Below are 13,970 nucleotides of genomic sequence, written 5' to 3'. Positions count from 1 at the left end.
ACCAAAGTTCCAAAGGGCTTAAGGAGAAAGGCTTCAAGAAGGAGATGGCCTTGATCAAACTGGAGAAAAATGTGGGTTTCGCTCTATTGCTGTCCCAGATTTCTCCTCCTTTATATGTAGGGTTGTTGGTTTTTGATTCTGCAACTCTGGATTCTGGACGCGGCAAGAATGGAGAAACCCCACATTTAAAGGAAGAAACAATGGGATGAAGAGAAAGTCATATGGATACTTCTACATCAATGGGGAGACAGGCAGGTGTGAATCCACATTTTGCTCAGTTGTGGAGAAGCCTGATGTATCCCGCAGTCACACAAATTTCTCCTAATAAGCATTTTTTTGTATGCAGTTTGGACAAAAATGCATATTTCCACCTGTATGCAAATTCTTTTTTGCACACTTTACCCCAGTGTATGCATTTTTGTACACATTACTTGGTTGGAGAACTGTGTTGCAAAGTCCAGTGAACTGTGAATTTCACAAAGTGCAAATTAGGTAGGTTCCTCTTTAAATGTGAACTGAATTGAATTTATCCCCCATCCCTATGACCACATAACACCGATCTTGAAAGACCTACACTGGCTCCCAGTACGTTTCCGAGCACAATTCAAAGTGTTGGTGCTGACCTTTAAAGCCCTAAATGGCCTCGGTCCAGTAGACCTGAAGGAGCGTCTCCACCCCCATCATTCTGCCCAGATGCTGAGGTCCAGTGCCAAGGGCCTTCTAGCGGTTCCCTCACTGCGAGAAGCCAAGTTACAGGGAAGCAGGCAGAGGGCCTTCTCAGGAGTGGCACCCGCCCTGTGGAACGCCTTCCCACCAGATGTCAAAGAGAAAAACAACTACCAGACTTTTAGAAGACATCTGAAGGCAGCCCTGTTTAGGGAAGCTTTTAATGTTTAATAGACTATTGTTTTTTAATATTCTGTTGGAAGCCACTCAGAGTGGTTGGGGAAACCCAGCCAGATGGGCAGGGTATAAATAAATTATTATTATTATTATTATTATTATTATTATTATTATTATTATTATTCACGAGTGAATGAGCCATCAAAGAGATAAAAGTACAGATGGCAATTCCATACTGACTTATCCAGTGATGATCAAGTGATGACCAATCCAGTGAGGCACATAAATGTGTGAATCAGGCCAAAGAGTTACAAAAGGGTGAACTTCTTCCTCTCTGACTTCAGAGAGTTAGCACTGGTTTTAGTAGGTTGGTTGTGAATCTATATGTGGTGTTCGGTTCAGAAAATCACAAAGGAAACACACACAGTGATGTTCCTCATAACAAGTCTTTTATAGAAGAAGCAGAGTCACATCTGTTACAACACAGTGGATTGCATAAGAACATTTAGGGCACGTTTTACTCAGCCAAAATTTCTGTACGTTTGGGTGAGAAGATAATTCCATGTGCCATTGTTGATTCATCAGTTGACAGTAGATAAAGGAGGATTTGCTGTTTATAAATTAAGGTTAGGCACAACAGGAGTGCTAACTAATAATTAGAAAGCACTCCTTAAATGTTTTAACAGTTCAGCCAGCTGTTGCTCTTTCGAATGGGCGGAACAACGCTTTTACTCCGAGGATCAAACTGAGTCACCCGTCTTCCCCGGAAGAAATAGATGTACCCTAAAAAAGGAGAAAAGAGATAGGGATAAATGAAAAGGCGGGATAACAAATCTCTTTCAGAAGAAGTGAGATGTGCTTGCAAAGGAAAGAAAAAAAGAAAGTTATGATTTCATGACTGTATCAAAGTTCAGGCAAAATTGTAAAACTGGAGTAAGTCCGGTCTTAGGGTATGTCTACAATGGTTCCTGCTGTTATTAAATTAATGTAGTGCTTAATGCCTGAATCAGCAGCTGAGTAAGTATGAGGTTGCCAAAGTAGAAATCACTAAAAATATCCGGGAAAATCTGGACGTCAGCAGTGATTTTACCCCAAAAAGCTCAACCAACTTTAAAATATGCATCAAAACAAATCCATTAAAACAACACAGCAATTAATACATTTTAATAACACAATATATGAGATCCTGGACTATTCTTTAAGCCTTGCTGAGTTCCAGGTGAATCTTATTTCTACAATTAAAAAAGGCACCAATTTATTCCTTTACTTACCATTTTGCTGTATGGCAGCATCAATCTTTTTGCCAACTCCTTTGAAATCTTGGGCTATCAGCCTTGGGTAACCTGTTTCCATGGATTGTCTAATTTCATCATACCTGATCAAAGACAAGCATTGTTACTTGAAGCTAAAACAACCTAAATAGGTTTTATTCACAATTCACGGAAAGCTAAGGAAACTTCTCACTTCTATAAACAAGGCCATCAGCTAGATTGATGGAAAGAACCATTAAAAAATGGGATGACGTCCAAAAATAATGTCTCGGAAAAAATTGTGACTATGAAAATAGGCTATGATTCCCAGCACCCTTAGCAAACTATAGTTCCTGGGATTCTTTGGGGGAATCAAACTCAGCAGTGGCCAGAGGATTGGAGAAGATCAGTCTACATCCCAATCCCAAAGTAGGGCAGTGCCAAAGAATGCTCCAACTACAATTGCACTCATTTCACATGCTAGCAAGGTTATGCTTAAAATTATACAAGGCAGGCTTAAGCAGTATGTGGACCGAGAACTCCCAGAAGTGCAAGCTGGATTTCGAAAGGGCAGAGGAACCAGAGACCAAATTGCAAACATGTGCAGGATTATGGAGAAAGCTAGAGAGCTCCAGAAAAACATCTACTTCTGTTTCATTAACTAAGCAAAAGCATTTGACTGTGTCAACCACAGCAAACTATGGCAAGTTCTTAAAGAAATGGGAGTGCCCGATCACCTCATTGGTCTCCTGAGAAATCTCTACGTGGGACAAGAAGCTACAGTTGGAACTGGATATGGCACAACTGATTGTTTCAAAATTGGGAAAGGAGTACGACAAGGCTGGATATTGTCTCTCTGCTTATTTAACTTATATGCAGAATTCATCATGTGAAAGGCTGGACTAGATGAATCCCAGACCGGAATTAAGATTGCCAGAAGAAATATCAACAACCTCAGATATGCAGATGACACAACCTTGATGGTAGAAACTGAGGAGGAATGAAAGAATCTTTTAATGAAGGTGAAAGAGGAGAGTGCAAAATATGGTCTGAAGCTCAACATAAAAAAACGAAGATCATGGCCACTGGTCCCATCACCTCCTGGCAAATAGAAGGGCAAGAAATGGAGGCAGTGAGAGATTTTACTTTCTTGGGCTCCATGATCACTGCACATGGTGACAGTAGTCATGAAATTAAAAGACGCCTGCTCCTTGGGAGAAAGGCGATGACAAACCTAGACAGCATCTTAAAAAGCAGAGACATCAACTTGCCAACAAAGGTCCGTATAGTTAAAGCCAGGGTTTCCCCAGTAGTTCCCCATAAAGAAGGCTGATCGCCGAAGAATTGATGCTTTTGAATTATGGTGCTGGAGGAGACTCTTGAGAGTCCCATGGACTGTAAGAAGATCAAACCTATCCATTCTGAAGGAAATCAGCCCTGAGTGATCACTGGAAGAACAGATCCTGAAGCTGAGGCTCCAATACTTTGGCCACCTCATGAGACTCCCTGAAAAAGACCCTGATGTTGGGAAAGATGGAGGGCACAAGGAGAAGGGGACGGCAGAGGACGAGATGGTTGGACAGTGTTCTCAAAGCCATGAACAAAGCTACCAGCATGAGTTTGACGAAACTGCGGGAGGGAGCGGAAGACAGAAGTGCCTGGCGTGCTCTGGTCCATGGGGTCACGAAGAGTCGGACACGACTAAACTACTAAATAACAAACAACAACAGCATCATGTGTTTTACATGTGTTTTAAATATATGGCATGTATGCAGCCTCTATTGCTTCCTCTTGAATACTAGGATATGTTCTCACAGATCGAATCTGTAACCTTGGGTTTCCTCAATGAAAGCGAGAAAAAATATATATGCAAGTAAATTAATATATAGTGGCCACACTTTAAGAGTGACACATTAGGAAAAGAGAGTTTTCCGTTCGTATTTTTAAGCAGACCCCAACCTAATTTGTACATCCTGGACTGATATACAGATCTGAATATTGTTATCCTTCATATCTCACACTTCTCCAAATTTGTCAATAGTTTCAGCTCAAAAAAATGCCTAAAAATGATTGTTTTAGGACAAAATGGGGTTAGAAAAATGTACACTGAAATTCCCATTTCTACAATTTGTTTTAAATCCATAAATAAATAAATAAATAAATAAATACGTGTGTTATTATCAAATACTTACTTAAATATGCATTTAATAAGCATTTTGTGATAAAATACATATTTTAGTTTGCAGTTGAATATTTTTTGTATCTATGCATTTTTTTTAAAAAAATCACAGACAGGTGTGGAAATGGGACAGGACAGACTTATGAATAAATGTTGGCAAAATCGACCAGACTGAAAACAGACTGTTCCATCCCTCATTTGGAACTTCAGAATAGTCAAGCCATACCTCCAATACTTCTCATTTACAAAGAAATATGTCTTCCCAGATTCTGGATCGCTAAACGCGGCATCAATTCTTTTCACAGTATTTGGGAAGCCCAGCTGGTAGATGCTCTTAGGGTAGCCGGATTCAATGGTATATCCATTTAGAGCCCAATATTTGTTTCCTGGGGGGAAAAGAGAGAGGGATAACATTCCATGTAATTCAAGGAAAACAGTTTTGTTTAAATAATTTTTTTATAGGGAAACTGTTTTATGTTAGATGCCTCAGGAAGGTTTGATAGAGAGTTAGGGTATATAAATATTTTAAGAATGAATGAATTAATGGTTACTGCTGGCTATGTTCATGTGATTGTATCCAAAGTGGCTTGGTATTAAAAGGTGATCTGAAGATCGAGTGGTCTGAAGGCGGTTTCCCTAGGAACGCATTAATTGATTTTCAATGCATTCCTATGGGAAACCGTGCATCGCAAGACGAAAAAACCGCAAGACGAAGAGACTTGCGGAACGAATTAATTTCGTCTTGCGAGGCACCACTGTAATTGGCTGCCTTATCCTACGTACCGTATACTTACCTGAAGTAAGTTCTGTTGGGTTCTGTGGAACTGAACCCCAAGTAATATTGCAGCCTGACCAAGCGAAACTCGCTCATAGAATTTGGACTTCACGTTCTAAGTTCTGCCACATTGCTGTCCTTCAGACTTAGCCAAGGCTTAGCAAAGGTTTCACACACCCTCAGCGACATTGCAGAATGGAAGCTAGGAAGGCCATCGTTTTTGTAATACTAGCTTCTTCCATCTATCAAAGCTAGCATTCCCAAAAACCTTTTCGAACAGTACAATACTTTTGGGGGATGAACCTTTGCACATTCCAGTCAGGAGTTACATGTTTCACTTGTGTGTTGTTTGTATCTGCATTTTAGGGAGGTTAAATAGCTGCTGTTTGTTCGTTCCGGACGTCCGTACTTAACCTGAAACTGTTCTTAACCTGAAGCACCACTTAAGCTAATGGGGCCTCCTGCTGCTGCCGCGCCACTGCGATTTCTGTTCTCATCCTGAAGCAAAGTTCTTAACCTGAGGTACTATTTCGGGGTTAGCGGAGTCTGTAACCTGAAGCGTATGTAACCTGAAGCATATGTAGCCCGAGGTACCACTGTACTTATTCTGCAGCATAAGCTAGTCCCAGCAATTTTGCAAGGGAATCGAAGTTCGCCACTCACCTTTAAAAACAATGAAGTTATCAGTTTCATAGTTTTCATAGGCGGCTTGTATTCCAGATGGCAGATTCGGCCAGAAGGTACCGATGAATTCGAGCTGAACACCTGACTGGAAGTGTTTGCGCCAGAAATACCTAATTTGAAAACGTTGATGGAAACATGTGAGTGGCATCTCCAGAGAGAAAGACTCCAGTCTCAAACCCCGGAGAGCTAGTTAATGTGGACAATACTGAACTACGTGGTCCAGAGCTCTGACTTCAGTCTGATGCTTTTCTCTGCATTCTATGATTGCATAATTCTGTGATTCTGTTTTTGTGACAAAATGGTGGAATGAATCCAGACTATTAGCCTGATTTTGTGAGTTGTGGGGTGAAGCCGCCATAGACTGATCTGTCATCTGTCTGTCTGTGTAAGAGAGAGTCACACAACACTGAATTGTTCCATCATGGCACATAGAATTGAACCGATAGGTATGTGGTGTTGCTGTTTTTAATGTCATTTGTTTATGGCTTCTTATGGCTCATTTTGTTGTGACTTCGCCTCGAAATGCAGGGCCGAGAGTCTGAGTGCATGCTTTGGCACAGGTGGGGTGCTGGAACAAGGCATTAGAGATGCAAGTTCTGTTTGGAGATGGAAATTTTGTTCAAAGTGGTGTTTTAAGAAAGCAACTTACCTGCCCTTAAAGAACAACATTTCTCCACGTAAGGTGGTGACAGCATCAAAAGTGGTGCTGGGGGCACAAGCTTCCGGTGTTTTGGGTCCTTTTACTGGGATATCAGGTTTTCCTAAATGGAAAGAAAAATAAAGGAAGCCTCATGTCAAGTGGATAATTTAAGCAATCTTAAGCATATGGAAATACAGTAAGTAAGTAATTAAGCAAACAAGCAAGCAAACAAACAAACAAACAAGCAAGCAAGCAAGGTGATGTTCAGAGCAGCAGCATTCAGTGAAGGTTAAACTGAAAAAAAAGCCTTTTGCTACAATGTAATTTTTTTTTATTTATTTTTTTGGCAAAGCAAGTCTCATTTTGATGCAACAAGGCATATTTCAGATGTGGGCCCAATCTATGCAAACCCTATTGAAATGAAGAGGACCTATGGCAAAACACCTCTGAATTGCATTCCATTTCCCTTGAAAGGTGCATCCATATTCTAGTAGGTTGTGGTCCACCCATCAGCTTTATTTATTTATTTAAAATAGGTTTGCAACCACCCTTCATCAAAACATCCCAGGGGCGATCTACGGAAGGGTGAATGAAATTAACTCGTGCAACATATAGATCCAATTTTAAACCATCACTGACCCCCAAAATGACAAAATTCAAGGTTGCTTTTTTAACCCCTCACAAAAAAAACTATTTAAAAAACAGAGCACAATTCCAAAACTCAAAAGCCTATGTGCCTACAAAAATCATCATGCAGCACCAAGAAACCTGAGGTGCTGGCAGCAAATGTGCCCCCATGCCAGAAGTCATTCCAAAACAAGAGTGGGAAAGGCCTTCTCCTTTGTAGCAGCACAACATCAAGACAGATGAATGGCCACCTGTCATGGATGCCTTCCCTGAGATTCCTGCATTGCGAAGGGTTGGACTAGATGGCCCTTGGATCCCTTCCAGTGTGGTGGAGTGGTTAAGAGCAGAAGACTCATAATCTGGTGAACCGAGTTCGCTTCCCCGCTCCTCCACATGCAGCTGCTGGGTGACTGTGGGCTAGTCCCACTTCTTTGAAGTCTCTCAGCCCCACTCACCTCACAGAGTGTTTGTTGTGAGGGAGGAAGGGATAGGAGAATGTTAGCCGCTTTGAGACTTCTTAAAGGGAGTGAAAAGCGGGATATCAAATCCAAGCTCTTCTTCTTCTTCTTCTTCTTCCGACTCTACAATTTTATGATTCGATTATTCTTCCCTCTTTTGCGGAGAGAATTATGTCACACTTTCACAAAGGAGAGCAGCAGTGCCTCTCCAGAAGACCAGAAGACAGGAATGGGGAACCTCAGTCCTAAAGACCAAACACAGCCCACTCTTGGGACTCCCCCCCCCACAAGCTACACCCCTTCCAAACCACCTCCTCTCTCCCTAGACCAGAACCTCCTCTGAGATTGCGTCACATCCTCCTTGAGCAACAGGGACTCATGCTTGCCAAGATGAGAAGATAGAGAGGACCAATTCTACTTCACCAAGTGAAAATTTACATTCTTTCACCTCTGGCCACCAGTGCCATGCTGACCCCCAAAAAAGGTTGCCAAGAAGGAAATGTCGTTCTTGGAGTGGCAAATGTTCCCCACTCCCATCTTAAGGTACGGGCAGGCAAAACCAATTCCTTTGTTTAAGAACACATGCGTTTCAACTTTATGGTGATTTCCCTTAGCCTTACCATAGAGGGTTTGGATGCCATCAATATCGTCCTGGTTGAGCTGAAATGTGCGGGGGTCCGAATATGTGTAGGAGGGGTACATCAGTGCTCCCTGGTCAGTGGAGTGAGACAGACCCAGAGCATGTCCGATCTCATGGGCAGCGACGATGAACAAGTTGTGCCCTGAAAAGGAGATCATAGTTCCATTAGGGGGGAAACTAGTAGAAAAAGGGTCAGAATATAGACTCCAGGCATGCTTTCACTAGGGGCTGCTGCTCAGAGGATGAGTGCAGGCTCTGCATATCAGGGTTGCAGAATGTGACCCAGCCACTGGGTCCCACTGGTCCTGCTAGCTAGGGATGATGGGAGTTGTAGTCCAAAACAGCTGGAGGTTGTTGGGAAACTCTGGGCTAGTGTCGGACCAGGACCTTCCTGACTTGGCCAGGAAGCTCACTGATAGGCTGATGGGAGTTGGAGTCCTTAGGCCAGTCACCCCAACCCAGGGTCACTTTGGGCATTAAATGAGGAGGGGGAGATTCGCGTAAAGTACCTTGAGCTCCTTGTAGAAAAATAAAGGAAGGAAGGAAGGAAGGAAGGAAGGAAGGAAGGAAGGAAGGAAGGAAGGAAGGAAGGAAGGAAGGACAGGTCAAGCTACATTTAACATTTCTGGTTTCCCCAGTGAGGTGGGCACTGCTCAGGACTGGGACCACGATGCATAGAGATGCTTTTTGACCCTTTCCCTGCTCCACAGTCCTGATGAAAATCACTCCACCCCCTTGCTATTTGGCAGAAGAGGGAATCTCCTGCTGCAAACTGCCCTATGATCTTCAGAGGAAGGGCAGTGGATGCATTTAAAGGAAAATTTGATTGTAGGGCAGTTTACAGGGAGGAAATATTCATCAGAATGCCAGGGGTGGGATGGGGCAAGTGGGAAACTTTAATTTCCAGCATGCCCCAGCACTAATCCTGATATCCCTCTGGGGGTTTGTTTTTAGGCAGAAGAGAAAGCCAAGTCCTGCACACGTTACATTCACGAATGCATTTAACATTGTATGTAATTTAGCCTCAAGTCCTATTGGGATGTGAATTAGTGGGCTAAGTCCCGTTTGCATTGCTTTCAATGGGACTCTCACTGCTGCGGATAGGTAAGTTGCATAGGAGGGAAAGGGCTGGGCTAGAGCCTCAGTGTGATGGCCTGGGATTCGGACTCGGATGCTGAACCTGAGGGATCCCAGCCTGCACAGGATTCCCCGCTTCCAGAACCAGCTGAGCTGGGGCTGGGGCCTGAGCCTGAAGGGTCCTCAGGTGCAGGCACCAGCTGAGTCTGCTCTGGCTCCTGAGGTGATGGAGGACCCATTGCCTGCAGGTGCTCCACTCTCAGCCCCGTCAGGGGAAGCTGAGGTTGCCTCTGGGTCCAGTAACCCTCCAGCCTCTCCTAAGCTGCAGAGGCAGTTCCAGCAGGAGGAGTGCTCGCCTCCAGGCCAGGAGGGGCGAGTCACCAGATGATCGGGGCCGCCCTATGCCTCGGGGTAGATAAAAGCTAGCTAGCCCCAGTCCCAAGTTGCAGGAGCAACATTTTTGGTTGCTAGCTCCTGCCTAAACCCTGTCCTGCTTTCCTGCCAGAGCTCCTGACACGCCCTGGCTCCCTGCTTGCAAGCCTGTTCCTGACTTCACCCGACTCCCTGCCCTGCACCCAGCTTACTATGGACTGCCTCCATTTGCACCTATGTTGCTGCTCTCATTCATAGAAATGCTTTATGTAGTGAAGAGTTCAGAATGAGGACACACTGTGCTCTGGAAGGATATTATCTGTTCCACCAATCACCTTTGCCTGCCTTTGGGGACCTAGCATAAACCAGCTGCTTATATCCTTGTGTCACCTATGCGCTGCATAGTCTTTTTATATAGTTCAGTGCTGAGCAAGGAAGTGTTGTAAAATGGTACCTTGTGGGCCCCCTGCGGTCCAGGTTTCATCCTCATCAAAATGGACATCTCCTCCAATGTTGCTCCCTGGCTGAAAGGCATGTGCCAGTGTCCCACCAGGCCCATCGAAAGGAGAATTATCATAGTGGTCTGAATATAAAACAATACATTATTATTGTTGTTGTTGTTGTTGTTGTTGTTGTTGTTGTTGTTGTTGTTATTGTTGTTAATGTTGTTGTTATTAAATTGGACATATGGTGACTTTGTTCTTGCACTGTATGGTTACCTCCACGTTGAAAAGAGAGCTCTATATCTGCCACTTTATCCGTGACTCTTTTGAATTCCAAGGGTGCTGCCTTGCTCCAAACTTTAAATGCTGCCTCGATTGCCTTCTCCACATAGAATTCGTGCATATCTGGAGTATAGCTTACAATCCTTTCAAAACAAACAAACAAAAATAAGGTGCTAGGTCATTCCTTTAGGCCAGTGTTTCCCAAATGTGGGTCTCCAGCTAATAGCTAGGGATGATGGGAGTTGTAGTCCAAAAACAGCTGGAGACCCAAGGTTGGGAAGCACTGCTTAGGCAACCGGAATATAGAACGAAACGGTATGTTGGACAGACAGACCACAATCCCCAACCAGGTGCCATCCAGTGGTTTCGGATTACAACTCCCATCACCCCTGATCATGCTGTCTGGTACTGATGGGAATTGGAGTCCAGCCACATCTGGAGGGCATCAGATTGGGGAAGGCTGGTGTAGAGACACATTTGAATATATCTTTCCATTTGACTTATACATCAAAAGAAAGCAAAGCAAATACAAATAGCAGCCCGGTGGATGAGTCAAGCGAGTGGAGTCTGGTTATAAACACACACACACACACACACACACACACACACACACACACTGCAAAGACATGCCTTTCTACTTTGGCCCCAAGACAGGCATGTCTTTAAAGAAAAAAGAAAAGATTTATCACCTGAGTCTGCTAATTGCATATACTAGGGACATGCAGTGAACACAAGAGCCACCTTGTATCTATACCTGTAGCCTTTGGAAGCATCCCAATCTTTTTTCAAATCCACTCTGTGTCATTTAGATTTGACTCATTATTTGGAACCCAACTCGATCTGTTAATCTGAAGGAGTTTTGTCCCCACCGACTGCAATGATGCATCTAAGAATGGCTGTAACCTTCTCCCGCTTTTTACACAAGTGGATGAAATTTGCAGGCAGCAGAGCCCAAATCTCCCTGATTTGCTGTGTGAGGGAGGGTACATGCACATCCCTAACACACACACCCCGCTCTCAATTGCAGTGGTAGTGTGAGTGAGTGTGTACTTTCATGCATTCATGCTGTTTTTGCAGGGTGGTAGTGTGTGTAAGCCTCGTTGCACAGCTCTCACAACCATGGCCATAGGCTATCATCCTAATACATGTGCTGCAATGGTTCTATGAAAAATCAGGTCTTGCTGAGCCCAGTGAAATCTATAACCTTAGGCATGCTGAACTCTGCATAGAACAGTAGGCAGAATGTCCTAAGTTTACTCCTGAGCAAGTACATTGAGGACTAGAGCATTTCCTTATTGAAGCCGCCCACTCCTAAGGGAAACTCACAAACCTTTACCTGTATGTGATGTTCTTCCTGTCCCATTTGGGCTCCCCTGGGTTGAGGGTGAATTGCTCCACATCAGGGACGCCACACCTGTCCCTTTTCATCATTGCTATTGTTTCGGCATCAATCTTCCCGGTCACTTGTAGCCCGTGAAATTTCTGCATTTTCTTGAGCTTTTCTGTTACAGCGACATCATCATCCATATTGATTGTGGCCACAGCCTCACCTTCAGGGCTGTAGAATTTACTTAAATAGGACTGCGGGGGGGGGGGGGGGAGAGAAAAGGAGGGAGGGAAGGAGGGAGGGATGGATGGATGGAAAGAGATGCTTTTAGACCCTTTGTGTTTCCAATGTGAGATAAACAGAGTGGAAGTAATATTCAGCAGCCAATTAAGTCAGGTTGTAGGTGTGGAATGGGAGTGGCACACAATCTTGGCCTTTTATGCAGACAACAGAATATTTCCTGATATCACTTCCTACTTTTTAAGCCCAGAGACTTATTTTTTTAAATGCACAGAAAAAATCCAGGCTAGCTAAATAGGTATGACTCTTAGAATCAACCAATACCTGACTTTTCCAAGTAGTATGTTGATGATGGGAGTGTCAGATGCTGTGTAGTGTGTGTGTGTGTGCGCGCGCGCACACTCTACTATTGTGGGTGCTGCAGACCCACCCAAGTAGGTGACGAATCACTGCCAGTGGTCCTTATGCTGGTGACAACCAATGACAAGGCCCCCAAATCCCTGATGTCTATCAGAAGCATTAGGGGAGGGTTGGATGTAAGGGTAAAATGCCCCCATCGCTGGAGGAATGTAAGGTGGCAATCTGTCAGGGATGCTGTTGTTTGCATCTGGCACTCCAGATTGGGCAGCAGGTGGTCTAGATGACTGTTAAGACCCCCTTCCAGCTCTATGATTCCATGCACAGAGAGGAAACCGTGTGCATATTGTCCTGAAAGCCTTAGAAGAAGGGCTAGATTCGAACATAAGAAGAGTTTGGATTTGATATCCTGCTTTATCTACCTGAACGAGTCTCGAAGCTGCTAACATTCTCCTTTTCCTTCCTCCCCCACAACAAACACTCTGTGAGGTGAGTGGGGCTGAGAGACTTCAAAGAAGTGTGGCTGGCCCAAGGTCACCCAGCAGCTGCATGTGGAGGAGCGGAGAAGCGAACCCGGTTCACCAGATTACGAGTCTATCACTCTTAACCACTACCCCACACTGGCTCTCAATAAAATAGGAGCGCCAAAGAGCCCTCCTTTTTTAATTAGTCCTGGCATGACAACAAGAAGCAATAGCATACAAAAGTGTGCTTTTGCTCCATGAAACTTTCGAAGCGAATATTTACCTTAACAAGCCTGGTGTTCTCATCCTCGTTGCCTTGACCCAGTAAAGCAGCAAAAGTGGAAGATATAATGATGAGCAGCAGGAATGGAAGAACAAGGAGATTCTTCATCCTTACAGCCATGGTGGTGTCTTCCTTGCCTGTAGAGTAAATGGTTTCCCTTTGTTTGTTTGTATTATTAGCGGGATCTCCCCGATTTATATAGCAGTTCACAACTTCCCTCTGCTCTGACTCATCGTCTGCTACAACATCCTCTGATTAGCAACCGGAGAAGGGCTCATCATTGAGCAATGGTACCATCATGGCTGTTTTCACAATGCCTTAGACTGGGTAATTTAAAAAAAGAAAATAAAAAGAAAAGGGAAGATGTTTTGCTCAGTGTCAGAACATGCTGTGATGATCAGATATTTCTGTTGCATTTTACTCCTCATTTTTCCGGCCAAGGTCATTTTGACTCTTTCTGCATCAGTTTGCATTAAAAAAAAAGAAGAGGTCACCACAGATATTTGACCGCATTTTAACCAACAGTTTTCCTAATATGGTTTCTAACATAATGCACGTTTGCACATTATGTTCATTGCAGGTGCATATCACACTTTGACAATGCATTTTTGTGTAGGTTTTCATTGTTGGAGAAACTGCATCGAAGAATTTGGACGAGTACAGATTTTAAAAAACCCAGTTGCATTTCAGTTTCAGGAGGCATGAATTAGATAAATCCACATTAAATTCCCCATCCCCCATAGGAAAGTTTAATGACAGGAATTGGCATGCCTCATCTCTCATCTTTGACATAGGGCCGGCACACCCGTGAGGCAAGGTGAAGCAGCTGCCTCAGGCGGCAGGCTCCACAGCGCCAGCCAATCCAGCCTCCAAGGGATGCTTTGCCTGGTTCTCCTGCTGCCGCTGTGGTGGCAGCAATGGCTTTGAGTTTGGATTTTGAGTTTGGCTTTATCACTACCCTAAGGACTCTCAAAGCGGCTAACAATCTCCTTTCCCTTCCTCCCCACAACAAACACTCTGTGAGGTGAG

The 13,970-nt window shown here is 44.0% G+C and overlaps 1 protein-coding gene across 1 annotated transcript; it reads right to left on the bottom strand.

The window, feature by feature from the left end:
* Nucleotides 1-1,275: 1,275 nt before the first annotated feature.
* Nucleotides 1,276-13,126, bottom strand: LOC309369197 (interstitial collagenase-like). The gene is made up of 10 exons (XM_081909964.1): nucleotides 12,942-13,126; nucleotides 11,607-11,851; nucleotides 10,265-10,413; nucleotides 10,000-10,128; nucleotides 8,077-8,238; nucleotides 6,381-6,492; nucleotides 5,711-5,841; nucleotides 4,499-4,658; nucleotides 2,115-2,218; nucleotides 1,276-1,626 (listed from the first exon to the last, which is right to left on the bottom strand). Exons 1-10 carry the CDS (start codon nucleotides 13,059-13,061, stop codon nucleotides 1,523-1,525), a joined length of 1,416 nt encoding a protein of 471 aa, XP_081766090.1. The 5' UTR covers nucleotides 13,062-13,126; the 3' UTR covers nucleotides 1,276-1,522.
* Between the last annotated feature and the right edge of the window lie 844 nt (nucleotides 13,127-13,970).

Source organism: Podarcis melisellensis (genome assembly GCF_964234715.1).
Source record: "Podarcis melisellensis genome assembly, chromosome: 4".
NCBI lineage: Eukaryota > Metazoa > Chordata > Lepidosauria > Squamata > Lacertidae > Podarcis > Podarcis melisellensis.
This window is presented reverse-complemented; position numbering and strand designations above follow the sequence as displayed.

What these genes read in the sequence shown, in the direction of transcription:
- LOC309369197 (XM_081909964.1), bottom strand. Translation starts at nt 13,061, where the DNA reads ATGGCTGTAAGGATGAAGAATCTCCTTGTTCTTCCATTCCTGCTGCTC. An exon ending in AGAACACCAGGCTTGTTAAG is followed by an intron (nt 11,852 to 12,941) that starts GTAAATATTCGC and finishes CCCCCCCCGCAG; the next exon opens with TCCTATTTAAGTAAATTCTA. An exon ending in TGGCATCCAAACCCTCTATG is followed by an intron (nt 6,493 to 8,076) that starts GTAAGGCTAAGG and finishes CTTTCCATTTAG; the next exon opens with GAAAACCTGATATCCCAGTA.